At 51.3% G+C, this 24,517-nt stretch overlaps 1 protein-coding gene across 2 annotated transcripts in view; it reads left to right on the plus strand.

Moving 5' to 3' along the window:
• PKD1 (polycystin 1, transient receptor potential channel interacting) overlaps positions 1-24,517 on the plus strand; it is a 99,319-nt gene that overhangs the window by 17,667 nt on the left and 57,135 nt on the right. For both annotated transcript variants that reach the window (XM_075104632.1, XM_075104633.1), the window contains exon 2: positions 23,853-23,924. In XM_075104632.1, coding sequence (XP_074960733.1) covers positions 23,853-23,924 — 72 coding nt within the window. The remainder of the gene's footprint in view (positions 1-23,852; positions 23,925-24,517) is intronic.

The raw sequence follows: 24,517 nt of genomic DNA on the forward strand, positions 1-24,517 counted from the left end.
TTTAACTTCTGTTACAGACTACAGGCCTGTAGGTCTTCATCTTTTTCCTTCTGCCATCCTGTCTTACTCTGCTACATCAGTTGCAGTTGCCCTCTATCTGAGAGAAAGTCATATTTGCACGCTGCTTTTGGTCGCCGAGTCAGGGAATGCAGCAGCTTGCCCCTATACCTCTTCAGTCACAGATTTGCTGGTGAGCTCTTATCCCTGCACATCCAGCACCCTGTTTGTCACTCGCCTGTTACTCTGCTGCTCTGCTCCGCTCTCCTGTCTGCTATGACAGCCAAAAAAAAGCCAAATGAGACTGAAAAATAACCTAGCTGGTGTTAGTCATGCTGCAGAAGGCGTTAGCAGTTCAACAATGGCGTTAAACACCTAGTGGGATCCAATTTAAACCCATAAAAGTGAGGACATCCGGACTTGGAGCCTGTTCTTCTACCTGTGTAAGCAGCCATGTGTGTAGTAGCTGTGGTATAAGCAGGCTAGGAAGGCATTGGGAATTTTTTTTTTTTTACTCCTTTAAACAGTTGTAATTTGTTTCCAAGGATTTGATTTTATTGCTCCTCCTATTTCACGCAGCAGGAAATTAAAAAAACCCAAACTCACAAGACACAGATGCAAATATTTATTTGCTCAAATTATGCTGAACGTAGGAGCTGGGACTCCAGGTAGCTTCACAGACATGTCATGGTATTTGATGATTCTGAATGTAATAAAAATATATGAAATCCATGCTCAGGCCACCGAGACCAGGTCTGCCTTTGCATGATACGGAGGAACACTAGTCACAAGTACAAACCCCTTCCTGCGTTAAAGCCCAGGCCTGTGCATGAGCAAGTGATGGCTGTCTCATTTCCAGTGCATTGCCTTCCCTCTTCACTTCATCTGCTGTAAACCTCTCCATGGTCCCTCTGTCTTAGAAAGCTTCCAAACCCCGTAGGAGCTGGGCAGCTGGCCTCCCTCCGAAGGACCCAAAATGCCTAATATACTTCAGAGTCACCCCTCGCTCTCCCCGAGCCTTTCCTCTCTAGGCTACCAGAAGAGTCTCAGCCCCTTGGTGAGGAGGGAGGACGGAGCTTTGCGGATGTCCCACGGCGCCTCTGAGCAGTGCCGCAGCGGCCAGCCCTGGTGCAGGTCCCTCCGTGTGCGTGCCTGTGCTCGCTGGGAGGACTCTGCAGGAGGAAGCGTTTGCCAGACATGGCAGGCAGCTCTCGGAGTTTTCTTGGCAGGAGGGTGTGGAAAATGTTGGAAAGGGAAAATGGAGCAAAGGCAGTCTGTAGCTCAGCCTGCCTTGAGATCAGACATGTGCGCAGGGCTGGGGAGCTCTGCATCGCATACTCCGTGGTCCCCCTGCCTGCATGAAGTCCCTCCTCAGTCACTGCTATACTTAGACTCCCTACACGCTCGTAATTTTATTTTATTTTTTTAATTTATTTTGAGGGAAACAGTAGCTCTTTGACAGCCTTCCAAGGGGTGAGATGGGACAGACAGACTACTTATTGGGAGAAGCCTGGGGGTCCTTGTTTCCTGAACCCACCGACTAACACAAAGCACAGCTTCCAGCAAGTCTAAGCTGCTGTTTGTGTTGCGAGACAGAGGGAGGGGTGCAATCAGCGTGGCTTGACACTGTTTGAATAGGCATGACTGGGCAGCGATCCCAGCATGACTTAGCCAAATAAGGGACTGGTTTTGTCTTTTAGTGCGTGACCCAGGACCTTTTCTGACCACAGGTGCCTGGGCCGTGGTTTCCCTGTCTGCTGGAGAGCAGCGTTCCCAGCCGCTCTGCTCTCCCAGGCACGCACAAGGTGCCCGGCAGTCTGTCGGGGCAGCACGGCCCCGAGCTGAGCTGGGGATGGCACAGACGTGCCCCCCCGTTGGCTGCTAAAGAGGGGGGGTTCCAGCGCTTGTCATTGTCCCGGAGAGATCTGGGCATAGTCTTGTCAGCAAAAAGCAGCACATCTCCTCTGACAGGTCTGCAGAGGGCAGGCCGTGGGTCCTGGTCTACCTTTCCTCACATCAGCAGCACGACGGAGGGTTCAGTTCTTGCTCCACGGCGTCCCTTGCCTAGTTCACTGGCGATTCCTCTTTCCATCTTAAACTCTGCTTTAATGCTGATTTCACCCTCAAAGAGCAGTGGCTGTATTTCAGGGGTGGATTGCATAATCCCTGTGCACAGAGCGTGCTGCAGTGAGTTAAATTGGTGATGTTCTTTTGGATCCAAGAGGAAGAGGGGTGCTATGGAAACGTAACTTGTTATTATTATATGGGAATGAAATTTGTTATTTCGTTCTTCTGCCTCAGTTTGTGATTACACCATGGAGCAATTTTTAGCCTTGGCAAGAAGGTGATTTAACATAAGACCAAAAATGCAGCTTAACTCGGTGTCTACCATAAATCCTGAGAAATGATGGTGCCGTCTAAGGCTCGGTGCGCCTCGAGAACGGGGCAAATGTTCTTTCTGCCAGCAGAGCTGATGTAAGGTCTGATTTATGAATGTGATACTTCTTGACATCGCTGTGGCATCCAAAGATTACCAGGGATGTTTACTGAAACTCCCCAGAGTCTCCGTATGGAGCCTAAGAAGGGATCAGACTGAATTTACGTGTCCTGCTGTGCCAAGCCTGCTCTTGGTAACCTTCCAGTCTCTGCGGCACCCGGAGCAGAGGCCGTGGATGGTGCGAGCAGGGCGCAGAGCACGCTGGTGCCCGCTTCGCCTGCCACACGGCACAGGAGAGCGGGCCACGAGCCTCCACTTGTTGGGGGCACTCTGTCCTTAGTGTTTTATTGGGCTTAGCTTTGCTTCGGTTCATGCTCTTCTTTCCATTTTAAAAAAAGCAAATTTACTGGTGGTTTGTATTTACCGCTAACACCTTCTTACACAATCACCCTCGTGGTTTTTATCTTCAGCGTAGGGTAGAAGAATAGGGTAGAGTAATTTTGTATTTAATCATTAAATCAAGACGTACCCCAAGACAGTTGCCTGAACCTGAAGCGAAGCATCAGCCTCCCCAAAGGCCCCTCAACCATGTTTCACTTTGAGTAGCGCTGTGCCAGAGACGGGACGCAACTTTGGGTTCTGTTTGACTCAACAGAAAGTGAAACAACAACAAAATCAATTCATTTACAGTAGAAAATAAATCTGTGAAGTTGAAGAGGTGTAACTTTTTTTTATTCTAATTGTCTGTGCCTGCTCCGGTGACGTGTGCCCTGTTGGGTCTCTGATGGTTCCTTTCTCCTTTCTCGGTGTGTGCTTTGACAACTGTGTGATGTGCAATGGCTGTGGGTGTTAGACAGCCTGTCATTAAGGTGAGTCGTCAGAGGACCTGTGCCTGGGAACTTTGGGGAAACCCTGAACTGAGGAAGATTTAAGCTGACTAATCAAGTAAAGATTTCTGGGAGGAAGAATCAGCTCCTGGGGAAAACCCCTTTGCTGCAGCCGTTTGAAACTGAAGCGGAGGAGAGATGGGCCAGGCTGTGCTGGGGCAGACCTTCGGGTACCCGTGCTCTGTCCCCTGTGAGCCTTTGGCACCGCCTCGGTGACTGGGGGGGCTGGGAGCGCCACGGGGTGCTGAGCCCCTCAGCCACTGTGTCAGTCCCAGCCCACGCCGGCGTGGGCAGTAGGCAATGATTTAACAGATTTTACAGTTTGACGTGCCTGTATATATTGACCTGTGAAAGAAATGTCTCTTGGCTTTGCGTATGAAAAGGGAAAAAGTACATAGCATAGGCTGCCGTTGGTGAGGTTCACCCCCGGGCACAGAGCCAGCACAAACACGGCCCATGAAACCACTTCAGCCTTATTCTGAGGTCTTGAGGGGGACAGGAGTGTTTCGCAGGCCTTGTTCTGGTCTTGTGCGTGGGGGAATGCTTAACCCTGGCTAGCTGAACCACAGCAGCCTTCGCCTGGGACTTCTCACCAGGGCTGTGGCACACGGCGTCTTGAGCAGATGCAGAAATCAAACTGCAGGCTCTGGGATGTCCCATGCCTGTTCTTGCTAATACGATTAAGAAACTGGGGGGAAAAGCATCGCAAAAGGCGCAGGGAAGGGATGCTTGCCGGAAAGAAATAATAATTAAAGAAAAAGGGTGCTGTAGTAGAAGAAAATATGCTGATTGTGAATCATCAACTGTCCGTGACTTTCCTGCTGTAAAAGGTTGAATGGTCCGCTCTGTGTATTTGTGCTGGCAGTGAGCGATCTCTACAATAACAGCCGTACCCTGTTTAGCTTTGCTACTATTTGGAGGATCTGTGCCAGGACTTATTGGAATCCCCCGGGCGGGCATTTAGAAGATCTTTTAAAATTGGAGGGGGCAGTGGGAGCTAAAACCCCTACTCACTCTCCAGAGAAATTGGCTTTGTTTAAAAAAAAAAAAAAATCCACAGTAGGATGCTGAAGCATGGTGAGATGTGTAATACGACAGCTTTTAATGCGATCAGGAAAGGAATACCTCCCAGTAGTATTCACAGGTATTAAATCATTAGGAAGATTAGCAGAGTTGCAAGGGTTTGTTTTTTTTTTTCCCCTCCCTGGACAGTTTATTCCTCATAATGGTGTTTTAAAAAGAGGATTGTAGGCGTTGGTCCTGTGGGAGAAGGGAGCAGACACCTTCGCGATCTTCCCTTTAACAGATCACCGACATGACCTGTAGTCTGAAGTGAATGGAATTATCTTTTCTGTGATTCCCTCACTACAAAACCAGACCATCTGCATTTCCATTATGTGTTTGCTTTGAGGGAGACACATCCCTTTTCCAAAGCTGATCAGAGAAAGGAGTCTGCAGAAACAGGCCCCTCCTCGTGAGGAGAGGGATGTGGGTACAGCCAGCCTGTCGCACCAGCTCCGTGCCCACTGTGGTTCCTCTGGGAAGCAGACTGGGACCTTCGAGCCTCTTCCCTGTGCGCTGTGGAATGGCTGCTGTGAGTTCCGCCTGTTTTTCCTTAGGCTGAGTTGAAACAAATGCTCTAGGGATAACGTGGTTTTGACCTGAAAGCGTGTGCGACTTACATACATGTAGGGATAGTAGAAGTGCCAGGACAGGGGGTGATGCCTGGCATCGAGCTGTGGAAGTTGTGAAGGGTCAGGGTGCCTTTCCCCAAGGCAGCATGGAATTTCTCCCTCAGAAGCACACGCATTCTTCTTCCTCAGCCAGTGGTGGCTTTTGAGCACAGCCCAGCTTGTCCACTCGGACTGCAGCTGAGCCCTTCTAGGCAGCAGGTAGTAGGAAGAGCCTGCAGGTGCTGAAGGCCTTGTGGGCTGCGGTAAGGCAGCACAGAAGCTGGCTTACAGCTGGCAGAGGCAAGCCCAAGGGGGTCTTTGCGTGAGCCAGAGGTTGGAGGTAAATTATTTTCATTGCTCTGGACAGGTGGAGGTCAGTCCATGCCAAGGGGAAGAGTTGAGGTGAGGGGAGCCGTGTAAAAGCAGGTTATCTGGAGGTCAGCTGCATCTTTCCAGGATAAACTGATGACTTGACCGGAGCATTCTTCCAGAGCTCTTTCCAGGGATTTGTCCTTTGCTCTCCACCCCATACCTCCAGATATGTTGCATAGTGGATTTATCAGCCATTAATATTTGGCAGAAGTGTGGGCAGTTACTTGTCCCAGGCAGATCATGTTAAAGCTTTGGCTCTCTCCTATCTGGAGTTTAAATTTTCCAAGCAATGGGTAGAGTTTTAGATGTGCGAGTCCTGTTTAACCCGTGAGATCCAAACCCTTCCTTTCTGCAGCGTCAGGCTCGTATCGTGCCAGCTGTATCACTGCTAACGTGTCAGTTGTGCCATGTACGCCCTTTGCACGTTGAGGAGCTGTTGGCATCTCTTGACGTACAACGCGTAGAAACGAGTGGATCCCTGGGGTGCATCTCTTGGCTTCGGGGCTGGATTTGTCCCATGGCTGCTTGACAAGTTTTGTCCTAAAATTCCCTATTATTCTTGTGGTTTTGTCCTTCACCCTTCTTAGCAGGAACATTGGTTGGCTTTTTTGATGGGTTGCGCAGGGAATGGCCCATCTTCTCTGATGAGGGAGGTATGACTAAAACCCAGAGCTTAGCTGATAGTGATGCAAGAGTGCGAAATCCAGGGTGGGTTCAGAGGAGGACACTGCGCAGGCTCCTGTGCACAGCGGTCCAGAAGAGAACCAGGAATGTACGTCACCTACACCTGAGCCTGGCGCACGATCTGACTTGATGAGGACTGCCGCCGCGCTGGAGCAGTACCTTCAGACACTGAGCCTGACAGCCCGCTGAAGCAGCACTAAGCGTGGCCAGGGACCACAGCAAGCCTCCTCTGATGGCTTCAGGGTGATGGGTCTGTCCTGCCTGCTGGAGGAGCCTCAAGAAAAAGGAGATTTCCATCTTCGTGCTTTTCCTTGGAACTCCCAAGAGGGAAGGGTGGGCGGTTTCTGTGGAGCGTGTGGTCAGCTCCTGCTGAAGCCCCTGTGCTTGGACCTAACGCCGCATCGGTTGGGTGATGGAGGATAAGGAGAATGGCGGGGGCTCCTCAGCCTGTCCACGCTCCGATCCTGGCAGTGGAGGCAGTGCTAAGGAGAGGAGCAGCGTTGTGTCGTTCCACAGTTTGTCTGCTTGCGGTGCCCGCGTCCCCTCTTGCTACAGCAGCGCGAGGAAGTGTCAGCTCTTTTGCTGCAACAGCAAAGCGACGTTCTTCTGGAGATCTTGCGCAGGGGACAAATCGGTTGCTGTTTCCCACGCCTGTTCACAAGGTCTTGTAGAGGGGGCGGCTCTGCCGCAGAGCTCGGGGCCCTGCAGAGGCCCAAGCAAGCTGCTCATTTTCCTTTGTACCTACTTTGGGGCCTCTGAACATCAGCATTTTTTTGAGTAGAAATATTCTGACTGCATCACAGAAGGCTTTCTAATGCTAAAAGGAAGCAACCCAACCACACAGATTATTAATGCCAGAAGCACGCAAATGCATTTTGCACTGGAACCAGCAGGTCTATATCAGGTTCTAATTGTTTTTTGTTTTCAGAAGGAGGATGTTTAAGGATCTATGGTGAACATGTTCCAAAAACATTCAGAGCAGAGCCCTCCAACCCAAACAACCACATTTGAAAAAACACAGGGGATCTCGTATCAGTATCGGCACCGGAACACAGGGAATGTCCTTCGGCATCTTCTAAACCATTCCCTTTTTCTCTGTCTGTCTGTCCAGTTGCAGAACAGACTGGTTCTGGGTCTTTACCATGCCCTGTGATTTATGGCACATGATGTCAGCCAAAACTGCTGTTTAATGAATTCCTTGAGTGTTTCTGTTCCAACAGGGATTCATGGGCCTGACTTTGAATTATGGTGCCCTTGTGCTAGAGGGATGTTTACAACAAAACAGTAGATTGGAAGCCTTTTTTCCTGGGAATCGTGGAAATACTGTTATGTCAAGGTTTGGAAGGAACTGTGGTGCACGGAGACCACCCGAGGTGCAGCCCCACCTGGCAGCAGAGCACCTCAGTCTCTGGTCAGTCTGCACACCTCCATTTGGTTTAGGCTGCTTAATTAATGAGGTTTGCGGGGTTTTTTTATGCTTAGAGAAAACCTCTAGGGTTGATTCTAAATCTGTTATTGCCCAGCAGACCAGAATGGTAACTACACATTTAGGCAGTTTCTCCAAAAGTGTTTTCTTTAGCTGATAGACACAGCAGCTCCTGCAGAACTGCTGCTGGGATCCTTTAATGAAACACATATTTAGGTGTTTAAAACAACAGTCGCTGATTGTTTCTGTATCTGATAAAATGTATTTGAATAAGAAAGTCCATTTGGGGATAAAATATCTGTTTGGCTCTGTGTCTGTGTGTGTATATGTCTGTTTGTCTGGCTATCTGTCTAATTTCAAACCCAGAATATTGTAACACCCATGGATCCAGGGAGTGTGGAAGTGAGCCAGGAGAGGAAAGGAGATGTGCTTCAGGGACTGGCATAGGTGATGTTTGTTGGCAGATATTTCAGCGACCATCAGAAGTAGGAGAGATGCTGCAAACCTAAAACCTTGGCCAGCCTTTCAGAAGTCACGCCTGATGTTGCATGCCCAGCCTGAAACAGTGGGAGGAGATCAGGGCTTCTGGAGCTGTCATCTGCAGACCCTCAACCCTTCTGCTGGAACCCCGTCGGCACACGGGTCACAGCAGCTTCGTGGCACCTTTCCCTGGGCCACCTGGAATCGTCCCAGTGATGGCCCCATGGCTTGCACTGGTCTGACTTCCCCGCTCTCGCACAGCTGCTCCTCACCTCCCATTTTCCCCACAGCCTTCCCTGAAAGGAGTCATCCGTTCCTGTGTCTCTTCTGCCTTCGCAGCTCCCAGCAAACACCGCTGTGGTCACGCCACCCCCGTGGTCCTGCCGCGTACCTGCGGGGAGGCAGCGAGATTTGGCACAGGCTGGGCTGAGCCCTCATCCCCTGGAAAGCGTGGACACAGCTACAGCCTAGGGGAGACGGAGGAGTCCTCAACAGCCCAGTTTCTTGCTACGTTCATGGTAACTTCAGCCTGATGAATAACAGAGCTTTGCCCTTGATACTGCTGAGAGAATATCCCTTCCTGAGGGCCTGCAGGCTTTTCCCTGGTTGCTGTAGCGCAGGACTCGCGTCCCTCACGTACTCATTTCACTTCTCCTCTTCCTGGTGCTGGCACAGGCTGCCAAACATTTTGTTTCTTCCACCCCACAGATGTGTCTGCATCCACTGCTGTTTGTGTTCCTGCTTTCCTTTAGAGGCCTTAGTTGGTTTTTTTTTTGAACATCAGTTGCATTTTTATCATATTTGGATCCTGCGAGTTAGAGATCACTGCACAGCATGGGGCGAGGAGGAGGATGCTGTGCAGATAACGTCCCTGTTCTGTCACCTGCCCTGTGGCTGTCAGGAGCGGACCAGGTTGGCTGAAGACCAGTGCCCAAAGGGTTTAACCAGCAGACCTATAGCTTCCCCTTCTTTGCAGGCCACGCTGGGAAACAGCCAAGCCCCCCTCTGGCTCCTTTGCTGCTCATTTTGCTCTCACGCTGCTTTTCAGAGGTGCCTGGAGAAATGGCCCTTGTCCTTGTCTCTCCTGAGGTTTTCTTTAATACGAGAAGAAATCGGGCACCTGGAAGAAATGTGGACCCCAGGACCGGCTGAAGTCTCTTGAAGGAGACCCCACAGAGCGGAGTGGCTGGCCTCGTGGCCAGCGTCAGCGTGGCAGCGCAGCGGGTGTCGGGTCCCTCGGTCCCTCCTGGCTCTCGGTGGGTGTCGGGGAGCAGGGCACCGGGACGGGGCCGGAGAGGAGCTGCGCTCCGGGCTGGAGCTGGACGAGCGTTACATAACGCACCGCTCCGCTCCAGAGACAAGTCAAATGATTAATTTGAGGCTCTGGCAGCCACTTCCCTGTAATAATATTTTAAACATTACTTTTCCACTGGTCCTTGCCAGCAATCGTTATTTTGCGCTGTGGAGGCTGTAAAATTTCACTTCAAGGATGGGTTTCACTCCCGTTACAAAATGTGTCTGGAATGTGCAGATGTTTCCTTCGGGGAATAGCGAGCCAATCCGCACTAACACATCGTCCCCACGGGGAGGACTCAACGTGCTAAGCAGCCCTATTCACAAAATCACAAACAAACACACACACACACACACAGAGCCCTGTGGAGCTGTACCCGGGCCGGGCATGTCGCTCAAAGCCCTGTTGATGTAAAAAGCCCAACGTCTCTGCTGGAGCTGCGGAAGGCTTTGGGCTGGGCTGCTGCTGGGCTGCAGGGACACGTGTGCTGGTCGCGGAGAGGTGCCTCTGTGCAGCCCGCGGGAGCTGTGCGTGTTGTTATTGCAGCTCGGCTTTTACACAGTGCCACATATTACTGTTTTCTGGAGACGGATTGGAAGAACTACGAGAACTTTGGCTTGCGGGGTGCAAAATAACATCCCGCAGGTATCCAAGGGTGTGCACGCCAAGGACAAAGAAGAGTTGCTGTAGATGCGCCAGAGTTAGAGAAAATGGAGAGATGGGATTTAACTGAACAAAAAAAAAAGTTTGCATGGAGAGTGGAGAACGCTGAAATACAGTTTTTATGGAACAGCCACTGGCAGACGGGAACACCAGCAGCTGGGACTTGACATTAAGGCTGTAGCCGCCCCTGAGGAATATCTTATGGGGCTGATCCTGATTTTTTAGGAGGATCCAGGAGATCACTCATTCTTGTGACTGATTGAATCAAGTGAAAGTGAATGTGAGATTACACATTACTTGTGTAATTTTCTCTTTCAGTATCGTCTTTACTACGTGGGATGGGAGAGCAAAGCTGTTAGGGGCAGCAGGTCCTCGGCACCCCTAAAGGGGTTTTCTGTCGTGGACACAGCAGTAGACCTGCTGTTCAGTGCTCCTGGAGTCCTCCCGCTCTGCCCCACGCTGGCCGCTCCCCTCCGCTCCCAGCCTTGTGCCTCCTGCACGGCCGTTCCCGTGTCTGCAGCTCACGAAGGCCAGCCTTTTGGGGACGGGTGCCGTCCTTCTGCAGCTCCAGATGGTATATCTGGACTATCTTAATCTGTGCTGAGCTGTGTTGCTTGAAACCCTGCCTCTAATGCAGTGAGAGCATTCTGGGCCCACAGCATCTCTAGGGAGAACCTCATCTGGGGTGCTGGATAGGTTTTGGCGATGGGGTCTGCCTTGATCCTGATGTGCACCTCTGTATTAATCAGTATACAGGGCTGCCTTGCCTTACACCCTGCATAAAATCCAAGTGGGGCCTGGAGGAGAAATGAAGGCAGTTGTGGAAAATAAATGTAGAAGATGATACAGTACTGGGGAAGAGAGATGTTGGTAGCGATGAGTACGGGTTGGGTGCTCAAGCCCACTGAACGGTGATAAGCAAAGGAACGCAAGGAAAAGTCTGTGGCCAGTGAGGGTGAGAAGAATGAAGAGTTTTTCAAGTGTATTGGGAACTAAAGGAATTAAATGATGCTGGTCTTTTAATAGATGGACTTGGTCAAATCATCAATGAAAATACAGAAAAGGCAGGACTGTTCAGTAAATATTTCTATTTTCTATTTGGAAAAAAGCCAGATGATGTATTTGTATCATATGAGGATGATGAAACACTTTCCACTCCAGCAGTAACTGAAGAGGATGTTAAACAGCTGCTATTAATGTTAGACTTTCTTAAACTAGCAAGTTCAGATATTTTGCATCCAAGAACTTTAAAAGGTCTGGCTGAAGAGCCCTCTGGGCTCTTAACGTGCACTTCCAGTGGGGTTTTGGGCAGCAGGGAAATTCCCAAGAACTGGATCAAAATGAACACGGTGCCAGTGTTAGCAGAAGGTAAATGGGATGGTACAAACATTAGTTAGCCTGGTGCCCTGATTGTCTAGCCCAAGGAGAAACAATACAGTACATAGCATGGACATTAGCTGGAAGTTATAGGGGATAGTGTAATTAGTGGCAATCAACATGGAAAATTCACTTATGGAAAATAGATCTCACGAACCTCTGCCTTTTAAGTAAGTTTACAGATGGAGTAGATGAAGATGATGACGTTGATGTAATACACATATGACTTCTGTAGGGTATTTGACTCAATGTCGCATATATTTGTCAGAAATTGGAATGAAAAAAATCAGCACTACATATATTGAAGGGATTAAACACTGGCTTCAAAATGTAAGGGGAAACTGGAGTCGTCATGAAGAGCTGTGTTGCAGTGTGGTGTCTCAGACTGGTTGCCAGCTGCCTCCACAGTGTATTTGTCAAGAGGCTGGAGGAAGACAAAAATCATTAGCGATGCCGTACTGAGAGTGCCAAAGCGCAGAGAAGGAAACGGGGCTCTGCTTTGGTTGGAGACCCGGTCACAAAAAAGAGCAACGATGCTGCCAAGTGCAAGATCGTACATCTGGGACCAAGGAAGGCAGGCCTGGTGTGTAGGATGGGAACCTTCTCGCGGAAGGCAAGGACTTGGTCTTGGAAGGGGTGGTGTGGGATGAAGGATACGGCCACCAAAATGATTAGTGCAACCCGGGGATGTGTAAGCGGGGAGCTGTGGAGCAGAGGGGTTGTATTTCCTGGTGGCCTTGCTCGTGGAGATAGTGATATCCTACAGAATCCAGCCAAAAGTGTATCTGAAGGGCTGTCTCGTGGGAGGCAGCTGGTGTTTGCTGCACCGGCAGGAATGTGGTAGGTGACTGCAGCCTAGGGTTAATTGTGGTTAAACCCAGAAAACATACTAGAAGGACACCCTCAGTTTAGCGGACAGGCAGAGTGAATCCTGTACCTGGTAAGACAAGCTAAGCAAATTCAGACCAGAAATAAGCCTAACTGACTAACCCCCAACAGCTTGCCAGAGGCGGTGATGGCCGAGCCGCCCCTGGGAGTCTTTACGTGAAGACGGGAACGTTCTCTAGAAGGATGAGGGATTGCTTGCGTAGGCTTCATGCAGGAGTTGATTGTGAGGAGCCCGATGGTTTGCAGTACGTGAGTTGTTGGGGTGAATGATCACGTTAATATGTGAGTCATTCCCGTTGCTCTTTGTTAGTGGGAGAAGGCAGCTGCCAAAAGGGAAGGGTTAGTAGCTTTGTGTCCTGTTCCCCCCTTCCCCAAAACTGGCTCATGTATTGGGTAGGTCCCAGGGCTTCAGAACATCTGGAGAGCCAGTCCCTCACTGAGGAGACCACAGAAAGCAGACATAACACCAGGATTGCAAGGAAAGCACAAACCGGATTGTGCTGCAGCCGTGGTTTGGCCAGGTCTTGTGTCCTGAACATGCTGCACTTTTCTTTTTGCTTCAGGCTCCCCTGGTTTGTGGATTTTCTGTCGCAGGCAGTGGGCTGTGAACTCTGTGGTTGTGCTCAGCATCATTGTTTTCACAGAGCGGCACCATTTACTTTGTGCTATTTTTACACATTTCAAGTGCTAATGTGACTGCCCAAAATCCCAAAGTTTCCTCTCTGGAGAAGAAGAAAATAAGTGAGGGGCTCAGCAGCTCTCCAGCACAGGCTGTGCTGCAACACGTTGCTGAAAGTTGTTCTCCATCGCTAACAACACGCTGCCAGGCCTGGACCTGGCTGAGTCTTCCTCGTCTTTACTTGGCCTTTTCCCCATCTCAGCTGTCTTTAGTTAGCATCCCGTGCTTTGCCCTCAAGGGTGTTGGTGAGAGCCTGGAATAGGGAGTCTCTTAAATGAAAAGAAACGTGGTTGGTAGAACCTATCGGAGATGAAAATCAATGGACAGACAGGGCTGAAATACACACAAAAATGTTTTTCTTAAGCAACCACGTAGGAACTTGGAAAACTTGCTTGTCTGTTAGAGATTGCTGTTAGTTAAAAGTCAAAGGAATTTGTACCGTCAGCCTCAAAAGGGAAAGCATTTGGGGGAGTGTTATCGCCCACGGGACGTGACTGTTGAGATCTGGCTATGGGGCCGGCGTTACCAAGGGTGGGTGGAAAGTCGGGTCCGTTTCGGCTCCGGGGCGATGCCGGCGGGTCTGTGCCAGAGCCTGGGGAGCCAGGCTGGTGGCACCGCCGCTCACCTCCGCTCCCCGGGCCCGGCGGGAGCTATGGGCTGGGGGATTTTGGAGCAGGACCCTGGGAGCTGGAGCTCAAACTTTGCAAATGCCCGAGGAGGAAATGGCTGCAAAATCTTTGTTAGGTCCACGTCGCCTTTGCGCTGCTCCGACAGCGGGAGGTCCAGAGCGGGGAGCGTGCTGTGCCCACCCCAGGCTGCTCCCGTGCCCGGAGGGGTAAAGGGACACAGCGACGCTGTGACATTTGGCTGTGAGACTTTCCCCGTCTGTTCTCACACTGGTTTGGATCCGGGGTGCCCTCTTCGTGTCCGCTCTACCTGCCACGCGTGCGTGGCTTTGGCTGGTAGGTGATGTTACTCCTAAGTCCTCGATGCTTTGTGAATCCCCATAAATGCCATGTTTTGTTCCCTCGTGGCTTTGTTTCCCTGTTTGCATGCGGGGCCTGACAACGCACTGACTATTCTCCCAGTGTGAGAAATGAGAGAAGTATTTCCCAACCGTTTGAAAAAATTACTTTTGATCTGGTGCTGCCTTATCAGTCTCGCTCTCGCTCAGCTGGCTCGCGGTCTGAAGTCAAGCAGGAAGCAGCATTAAGTTTTTTACAGATCTCACCAGCGCATTTCAGATGATCAGGAGGTTCCTGGTTCACAGTTCTCGTGCTGTACTGATGCCCAGTTGTTCCGCTGTTCCTTTTGGGATACAAAACACGGATGCCCCAGAAGGTTTCCAAGGAAGAGGCTATGCAAATATTTTTTCATACTGTGTCAGTGTTTGCAGACTGGACGTGTGCTTTGGAGAAGACTTTCTCGGAGTTCTCGGTGTCTCTCGGCTCCAGCTCCTGTGTCAGCTCAGCAATGTCGGTTCAAGAGCATCCCGAGCCTCCTGCATGCCATGAACCTTGCCTGTGGCTCTCGATTGTTGTGTATAGCAGAAGTTACGGTGCTGGGGAAAAATAGCATTGTGGTTTTATTATTTCTCACAGAGAAATAATATCCCTAAAGGATAGCTATTCAAGCAAAGGCATCACATTAAAATAAATAAAAATAGGATAATAAAAAAACAGGACCTAAAGGTTATGTACTCCATCCCCTGTCCCGGTGGAGAATTAATATCAACATTACCTAAACATTTATTGAAAACTCTTGACTTTCTGTGAGGAAGAGTAAGCACTGAGTAGCTCAGCTGCGTAATTCCTAAATTACAGCTTGCAGAGGGCTCACTTTTCATGGTAAAATATCACTGGGCTCCGAACATGCTGACTTGGAAACACTCTGTGTTTTCGAGAGACCGGAGCTGGGCACTGAAGGAGCGGTGTGTTGGCATGCAATGCCGCAGGACCCGGGCGCTCCCTCGATGGATGCTTTTTCGGGGAAGAAGCGGGTATCTGCGTGGAAAGTGGTTGGACTTGGGCTGCAGGCATCTAACATGGTCTGCTTTCTTGAACTCTGCCATGTGTGCTGGGAAGATACTTGGTTTTATTGAATCTTTGGTTTCCTTGCAAACTTTCCATGAAACAAATGTATATTTGCAGGGCTGACATTTAGCTGGATGAAACTGCAGACAGCTTGTTTATGTGCAGCACTAATTATGGACATTAACTTTATTTAAATATTTGGGCTGCTGCTTTCCCAAGCTGAAGGTCTTCTCTGTTCTCATCTTTTAAGTGTGATGTTACAGAGGCAGAGCAGGGCTGGGTGATGCCCGATGTTTCAAGCCTTATTTGATGCCACATTAAGTCACCTCTTGGCAGTGGAGGGGAGGACCACGTCCAGTGCCAGCTCCGGTCACTGCTGGCTCCTGGTGACTCATGTGGCTCAGAAGGTGGGACCTGGCATGAAAAGCCTCTCTCATAATGGAGGCCATCCCTGTAGCCAGCTCCTCATCCCACCGGAGCGCCTTGCAGAGGCTCTTGGTGACCTCCACAAGCACAGGAGGCCCCTGGTGACTCCCCAGTGCCCCCCTCGCCTTTGGCTCCATTGTTCGGTGTTGGGAATGAGGCGATGAAGTCAGTGGCAGTCTAAGAATAACTTGTAAAATGAGCTGTGCTGTGGGTCCCTGCGCAGACACCAGCGCTCTGGTTCCTGGGAGCCTCTTGTGTGAAAAAGCCCCCACCCAGCCCTCCCAGCTGGGGACGAGAGGGATGGAGCGCATGATGCCATTGCCTGTGAGCCAGCCCTGCCAGAACATGACGTCGCTCCATGAGGTAACACGTCCCCTCTGTTTGAATGGCTTCATCCCTGATCTGACTTTATAACCATATTTGGGAAAGTCTGCGGAAAGCTGCTGGCTGTGGGGATCCGAGGAGCTGTGCTTTGAGTCTCAGCTGCCCTGCAGACAGCTCCCACCTGGGAGGGTGGGAATGCGCTGGCCACAGTGGTGATGCCCTGGTCATGGTTGGGATGCCCTGGCCACGGTGGTGATGCCCTGGCCGTGGTTGTGATGCCCTGGCCGTGGTTGGGACGCCCTGGCCGTGGTTGGGACGCCCTGGCCGTGCACCCTGCAGGCATGCGCAGCATCACCTCCTCTGTCTGCTCCGGGAATGGGGCACAGGCACAGGAGCAGAGGGAGTGCGGGTGAGCAGTGGCTGGGTAGGGACTGCCGTGTCATCTGGGGTGTCCCGAGCTCTCGGCTCGGTCTTGTGCAGGGCTCAGGGACCAGTCTTTCCCACGCTGCTTTTGAAGCACAGGCTCTCACAGCCCCTTTTCCCCAGCCACCAGCAGGGACGCAGACACCCGCTGCCCGGCTTCAACCCTGAGCTCACGGGCTCTGCTGAGAGCTAAGGGAGTGTTTTACACCGCCCTGTGGGCAGCTGCCTGCTTCTCAGCAGGATCATGAAGAACCTGTGGCCCCTACCCAGCAAGACAAGTAGGATTTATTCATACAAATCTGAGGGTCACGTTGTGCTGGTGCTCTGGGAGAGGCTTGCGGCAGGACGAGGCATGGCAGGCTGAGCCGGGGAAGGAGCATTGCTTCACTCCCGTTGCTCAGAGGGGAGCCCGCAGAGATGGGGTGACCTGCTCGTGCTCCTGCCGCGGAGCTGGGAGTTACATCTGAGTCTGCTTCATGTCAAACCCAGCCATCTCCTGGCACAGCTGCCTTGCAAGGGCATATGTGAGAGTGCTTTGCAGTTCTCCCAGGAGAGCGCAAAGTGTACAGGACATTGCAAAAATGCTTTTATCCTTGCCCTACGTTTTCATATCAACAATTACAATTTTGCTGTGGGACAAAAACCGTTTAGATTTTAGATGTGTATTTGTGAAAAAGTCTTTTGGGGCAAATTCCTTAGAGAGAGCTAAGACTCAGGCCAGCGTTTGAAACTCATAAATTCAAAGCGAACAAATAAATTGTCATCGTGCTGTGACAGCCTCGGGGAGACGAGGGTGCTCGCCGCCGTCTGCCAGTGCCAGCGTGCAGCGCTCTGCTCAGGACTCGCTCTCAGCAGCTGCTGGTGTCTCCCTAAGCCTTTCCCTGGGCAGCCCTCCATCTCGTGCGTTTGCTCCCTAACAGCCTCACCGTTCTTCGGGGGCCGATCTCTGCAGTGGAGTCCCAGGGCACGTGGATGAAACGCAGCCTCCGCTGGGGTGGGATGCATCAGTTCACAGTGACCCACTGCTGAGTGGCTTTGGGAAAGAAAGGGGTGAAGCCCGCTAGCGAAAGGCCCCTCGTCAGCTGCAGCTCTCGGAGGTGATGTGCGGTGGAGCTGGAATCCCTTTGCCTTGGAAAGTCCCTGCTTCAGCGTGATTGAAACCAGTAGCTGGTGATGAAGATCTCCATATGACGTTGCCCTCCTGTCTGTGCTGAAAGGCTGAGAGCTCATCGTGCAGGAGAGCTGTTCCTCCCAGCCTGCCAGCCAGGGTGTCCCTGCACCAAGTGCAGGATGACAGCGTTGCTTCCTGCGCCCAGCACACGGAGAAGTCTGTGTTTTTTCAGATTTCCATAGCCACTGTGGCAAGAACCTCTGTTCCCCCCTCCGCACACAAGCGCCGTTACTTCTACTGTGCTTCCTAGGAGAGGTGCAAGCCAAAAGACAAAAAAAGGAATCAGATCAGCAAAAACCTATAATTTTTCCTGGCTCAAACATGCAAAAACACATAGGGTTTTTCCTCCTCTTTTCTGGAAAGTCTATTATGTACGTCAGGCAGTATCAGCACAGCACTGCTGCATGGGGCACTGTGCTGCCTTTTATTCCTGGAGACTAGAAATGTACTAGCCACGGTAACTCGTAAGACAGCGTTTCGGCTGTACAGGCGACCTCTCGGGCAGTTTGCTGCTCTGGCAGCTGACGGAGGGCTCTGGAAGCAGTGGGCTTCGCCGTGTCTCGCAAGCCGTCTCACATGTCCCTCTGTCACTTGTCCTCTCTGGCTGCAAGGTGTGGAACGGTGCGGCCCGGCTTTTGGTGGGGGTGAGCGATGGGAGCGTCGCTGGGCGCTGCTGGGAGCATCGCTGGGCAGCTGCTGCCGCCGGCGGCGTTTTCTGTGCCTCGGTTTGCCGCTCGCTTTGGCGGTTGCCTCTCCTCCCTGGTTGCTGCGAGGCTTTAGCCACAGGAACTGCCGAGGACTGAGCACCTTCATATTTGGTGGGTGCTTGGGTGAAGCATGTGGAGTTTGTTGAGATCAGAAAGGGGGAACTGTTTCCACTGGAAGATGTGCTTGGGACAGAGAAGCCTCAGGCAATCTGGGAAAGGCTCTGGACTCAGGAGTGGGGCAGAGAAGATAAATAAGAACAATTATTCAGTGTTCATGGTGCATAAAATTAGGCAGTATCCAATGAAGTGATGCCTCTGGCAGGTTTCAGCAAACCTAAGAAAGTACTTTTTTTGTGATTATGTAAATTACGGAGTTGTTCTTGTGGAGCCCAGGCTGGCTCAGGAAGGGGTGGACGGCGTCGTGGAAGATCGGTCTGTTGGTGGCTGTTAAATATGACAGTCTGGTGCAGTTTCTGGCTCTGAAGATGCTCTGTTGCTGGCTGCCAAGAGCTGGGAAGTGTGTTGGGGAAGGATCGCTCGCTGGGAGCTTTGCTTGTGCGTCCCCCTGAACACCTGGTACTGACCACAGCGGGGATGAGATATGGAGCAGGATGGACCCTTGATCCCAGGGACAGGGCTGTTCCTACATCCCTGCAACCACTCCTGCTGTTAAAACACAGTTTCTGGGCCAAAATGGGGCCCAGCCTGTCCCTGTTACTGTTAGTTTGGTCAAACAGACATGAGGCAAACTCCATTTTGCAGGGGGGGTCTGTCCTGGATCAGGGAAGACTGGCTGGCTGGGAAAGCCCAGCCTGGCTGATCCACGGGGAGAAAGTGGTTTTCCCCCAAGGACATGGTGTCTCTGTCGCAGATGCTGCATTTACTCACCCTGTGTGTCCTGTCAGGCCAGCCCAGCTCAGGAGGATGGGCTGGGAGGTAGAAAAGCTTTTCCCTTGACTGCAAGTTGCAGCCGGCAGCCTGGAGGGTGGATGCTTTATCCCTCCTGCACTGTTGCAGGCCCCTTAGCAGCCACTGTAGAGGCTCCTGTGCAGACCCTGGATGGAAATATGACTGAACCCAAGCCGACATCGTTCCCTAGCACCTCTGGAGCTTCGCTGACCCACAAAAACGTTAGCTTTTACTGTGGCTTACGGACCTGGAGTTCTACTGAACCGCTGCGGCTCTCCCAGCCTGCACACAGGCTCCTCTCTGCACAGACGCTTCTCTCCGTCTGCGGATGCTTTTCCCATTACTGTTCTGGCTGGGCTCCACGCACCAAAAGGGCTGGGGAAGGCACAAGCCAGCACTGCCCCCCCTTCCCTTCCCTCCCTTTTTTGTGAAATGAAGGCAGAGCGGGCCCACAAATGACATAATGAGAGCATGACATCAGGCTTGGCAGGCAGAGGCGTGCTATACTCTGCTTAACATTATATGTTCTGTGGAATTAAGGGAAAAACAGCAGTGCACCAAAAAAAGCCTGTCCACCACAGCGCTACAGAAATAACCCCCACTGCTGCCCCGGGCTCGCCGCTGCCGGGCCGTGGAGCCCGTCTGAGCATCACGAGGGGACAAAGCGGGCGGCACCAAGCCCTGCTGCTCGCTTCCATCAGCGGCTGCTGGAGGGCAGCAGCTAGGTGAGGGCACACCAGTGCTCGATGCTTTTTACCCCCAGACGTTACCCGACCCTGTTTGCAGGAGGTCTTGCTGGCAGTGTTTGTGATTCATCCATCCTCACGCTCTCCGTGAGACGGGCTGCTGTTAGCCCTGCGGCGCGCACAGCTCTGGAGAGGTTCGGTGGCTCCCCCAGCATCACGCGGGGAATCGATAGCAGAGCTGGGATGGAGCTGAAGGCTCCCAAGGCTCAGGTTGACGCCCTCATTACCAAATGTTCCCTTATCCAAAGCTTCACCTTCCCCCCATGACCAACTCCACTTCCAGAATAAGTGTTTTTGAAACTTCCTGTGCTTGGCATGTAAGTTAAACGTGTGAGTGTTTGCTGGGGCACTTAGGGAGCTGCAAGATGCTCTCTAAGGCACCTTTCACACACTGCTTGTTCTGTACCATAGTCGTTGGGGGGGTTTGGTGCCCCTTGTCCCACAGAGATCTGCGGAGAAGTGGGCCAGCCCTCCCAGCCTCCTCTGGCATTACGTGGCTCCATTTTACAGGTGTGGAAACTGAGGCAGGGTCGAGAAGTTGTGACTTGCCCATAGCTGCCTTCTTCCAGGCAGCAGCACAGACTGTTCTCAATATCCCCTGTTGCAAAAATAAATGAAATTTTTCTTTCTTCTTGTGGAGAGGGTGGCAGTCTGCGTGCGCAGTGCGTTTCAATGGAGAGCCTTGTTTTCTGCTGGCTTCAGCTCTGCTTTGAACCTGCTCCGAATTTCCTCCAGCCTGGCAGTGGGCTGGGAAAATACAGTCGTGGCAGTTTGTGGCACCGAGAGGCTGAGCTCTGTCCCACAGCCTTTGCCTTGGGTTTTATAGCTCAGTATTTCCTGATATTTTTTTTTTTTTTCCTGCAACCTAGCTTGGTTCACAGCCATCTTTCCCATGCCAGGAAGGCATAATGTGATTTTCCATACAAGTTGGAGGGGGAGCAGTGGGAGAAGGCAAGCAGGCGGCTGGGAGCCCAGCTCACTGACTCGCAGCTGGAGGTGCCAGGCGCTGGAATCTGCTGCCGTTCCTCGCTTCTCCAAGCTGTCCCGTCAACAGCAGCTCTGCTTCCCTTGGAGGCTCTGCACCGAGGAGGTCTGGGGAAGTTGAAAGCTGGGAGGTTTTATACCAGTTCCTCATCAGATCATGAAGCCAAGGGTAGAAAATAGCAAGAGAATTGGGCTCTGGTTTGTAGGTACCGGTGGATGGTCTTGGGATCCCTTGGAAGGCATGTGGGTTGTAGTTAAGTGACAAAGTGTCAGGGTATAGACAGAGCTTGGGTAATTACAAGCTCCAAGGGTTCAGAGCATCTCACAGCCTCTGAAGCAGCCTCGCCTGGGAAATGAGCCCCAGCTTTCACCTTCAAAGCCCGCTGGTGGAGCTTCTCCGCTTGCAGGGCCGTGGGTCAATGTTGGCTTTGGGTGCAGGATAGATGAATGAGCTCAGATGATCTGGCAGCATCAGCTTGGTGATGGTGTGTGTGGAACGACAGACAAGCTGTACTATCAGTAGAAGAGGGAAAAGGCGCAGGAGCCTGCTCCAGCCCATCCGCTGCGACACCGTGGAGGCTCACTGGGGCATGGCAGTGCCGATACCCCAGAGACACGCATCCGAGTGGCCTGAGGCCCCCACGAGCTGTCCCGGCCATACAAAGCAGCACAGTCCCTTCAGCAAATCAGGGGCTTGAGGGTTGTCACTTCTTAGTTTGTGAGGCACAGCTTCTCCTGGCCCTTCCTGAACAAAACCCGCTGGCCGCAGCCACGGCACCGGGCGTCCTGCACCCCTTGAGTCCCCGCTGGATCACCCTTGTTCACCAGAGCTCCTTCCCCCGTGCGTGCCGCTCAGCAGGCAGTGACATCTAGTGTCAGTCCAACACACTGTGGAGAAGCAGCACTGCGTGGGGAATTACTGCCTGTATTTGCATTTTACCTGGTTGCTGAGGCTGGTGGGAGCAGCTCTGCCACTGCGCATCTTCCTGGAGCAGGTGCCGGGTCACAGCCGTCCCTGGTCCTGCTCTTGGGGAGGAATGGAGCTGACTGACCCCTGGGAGTCGAGGTTTTGGGGTCTTAGCCTTCACTTACCTGAAGTTTAAAGCTTGCTTTGAGGTGAAATGGAAACAATGATAAGGGATGTTTGTAAGGGCCTGGGGGAGGCTCAGGACCAACCCCTCCATGCCTGGCACTGTGGCAGAGGGATGGAGAAGAGCAGACCTGCCCCGCTGGGGTTGGCCACTTCCTACTTGGGAAGGAGGGAGGTGGCTGGAGAGAAAGCCGCGGAGAGCTGCAGAGAAGGCGGCTGGGCTTGGGGCTGGCTGCCCCGGCACCCTGCGTGGCTCGCTGTGCCACCTGCGGAGCCGGGAGCTTCACCCTGCCCTGCGCGCTCTCTTCCCCCTGCAGCCAAGCCGCGCTCCTGAGGACGCTCTTTGAAATGCCAAAGCCCTGGTTTTGTAGCAGCAGAATGGTTTGTTTTGGAGGCCTCTCTTGTCTGGGCAAGGAGCAAGAAGGCATCAGAGCTGAAACACCATTTCCTTCTGTTGTGGGCTTGAGGTGCTGCCTAAGAACTAAATGGATTATTTCCAGATGTTTCAAAGAAGAGAAATAGCTTTACTGGTCTCCCCATAAGGTAGCTGGTTGGTGGTCTGGTCCTTTCCAAAACTAGTCAAGTAATGGAAGGAGGCGCAGAGGCAGAGGAGTACAATTTATAGAAAATACTCATGGAGAAGTGGAGCAGGAGCCTCCCTGAGGCGGGATCTGACCTGGCTGGCAGCAGCTGGGGTTCCAGTCCAAGCTGTCTTGTGTGTTTGTATTGCAAGTGGGAGCTGGAAATGAGTTTGGAGGTGACTTTCACGTCTCCTGTGCAGAATGTGACTCCCATGTGGTCTGTGACACTTCAGCAACGGGTGCTCTGTATTCCTGAACTATCGTCCCAGCTTCCCCGAGACAAAAGAACACTGGCTTGGTCGGGTATTTTTGCTAGCATCCTTTTTTAAAGTGTATTTGTTGAGCTTTTATTTTGCACATTTCTTGGACTTCTTTATTGATGTTGCTGGTGCACTCTTCTGAATCCACTCTCAGCCTGGCGAAGAAATCCTGGACAGCAAAATCAGGGAAAATAAACCTTTTAAAGAGACATCCATCCCTGTTACTTATCCCCAGAGTTTCCTGGAATTGTACGTAATTTTCCTGCCAGTTTGGCAGAATTCTTTTCATTGGGATAAATTAAGTTTAAATGTCAGCTCAAAGCAAGAATTAATCGGCTAGGGGATAAAAATGAGAGGTGAGACAGCAAGGAGAAATTACGGGAGATGCTTTTAGGAAGAAAGGTGAGAAAGGAGGCGGGTAGGAGAGCACCTTTGTTGACACGGCACGGCCGTGGCTGCAGAGACTCCAGCCCTGTCTGCCTCCCTGGGCTCTGCCAGAAATCCTTGAAGGATAATGACCATTGCATGGGCTCAGAATAAGTATTTTGACACTGCTAAAAGAAGGTTTTGGCCAAAGGAAATTAGTCTGAAACCCAAGAGTGAAGTTTATTGGGAATGAGCGGAGACCGATCAGCGAAACTTTCACTTCTTAGCTGAGTGACATTTTAAAACTGAAGAAGAGGACATGGGGTGGAAAGAGAGAGCTGGACCAGAGGACAGAAACCTTTTTGCTTTGGATGAGTTGAAGGTTATTGGTGTTACAGGGAGCGATTAGAGATTTTTTAAAACAGTGTTGCTTTTATAAGGACAATCTAATCTGATTTAAAATGGAAAATAGGCTTTGTTACTTCTTCTTCCCTTTTAAGTGTTTCCAAAAAGATCTTTAAAACGTAAAAGTTGAACACATCAATTGTGTAATTAATGATCACTTCTTAGGCACCAGAAATGGACTTGGAAGTTCCTCATAAATTTTTCTCCAAGTTAATTACTACTTTGGTCTAAGTTATTTCTTAATTACTTCTTTGAATATATATTGGACTTGAATTTTTTTTTAAAGGATACATCAAATTTAGTAACACATTTGTCACGTCTGTAATTACTCTAGACACGCCGCAGAACGGTACGCACATAATGATAGTCCTAATCTGTATCTACACGTTACACAAAGCTTTGAGCAGCAAATGCTTTACAGCTGGGAGAAACGCTCCGCTTGAGCACACCAAAACCTTCCAGTCTGGGCTCTGGATGGAGTTTGGAGACAGGCTCCTCTGAGGTCTGGAAATGGAGGAATGACAAAATGAAAGTTGAAGGAAAAGTGAAAATTGTGTTTTCTTTCCCTAGGGATCTTTCCAATAACAAGATCAGTGGTTTAGATGTCCAGATATTCGAAAGCCTGACTTCCCTGGCAAATCTGTAAGTAGACGCTGTGTCCTTCCCGTCCTCCCGCTCACCGTGCACGTCTGAGCTGGTACCTAGAACGCATGCTTGTGTTTCACAAGTTAGCCTTGCTCTCGCTTGACCTCATCTGTCGAGCCCAGATGGATGTGTCCGCGGGCTCCTTCCTCGAGGCGTTTAGCTGCACAGTCCGGCCGATGACTGGTTCCCTCGTTGGCAGGGAATTTGGCGGGGTTTGACCCGCTGTACTGCTAGATGGAGAGGAGATCAAGGCAAGAGAATGAGACTTGTTGCAAGATGTGTGTCTGTACATGGAAAATGATGATAAAGCTGCGGTGTCCGGATCCCACTTATCTTCTGAGGGATTTGGGTGCTGAGTCTGAGGGTCCTTTGAGGAGCCCGGCCCTGGTGGGGGAAGGGCCCCAGTGTGCCATCGCTCCCCACACCCTGAGCTGTCCCAAAGGCTGCCCAGACTCTGTGGGCCAGCAGAAGAGGGGAGCTTTGACCATTAGCAAACTCACTGGTTCAGCTGCTGATCAGGTGAGTTGGCACTGTTACTTGCTGATGGTTCATAGAGAAGATAAACTGGTTTTTTTTAAAGAAAAATTGGA

Source organism: Phalacrocorax aristotelis, chromosome 10 (genome assembly GCF_949628215.1).
Source record: "Phalacrocorax aristotelis chromosome 10, bGulAri2.1, whole genome shotgun sequence".
In the NCBI taxonomy this organism is placed as follows: Eukaryota; Metazoa; Chordata; class Aves; order Suliformes; family Phalacrocoracidae; genus Phalacrocorax; species Phalacrocorax aristotelis.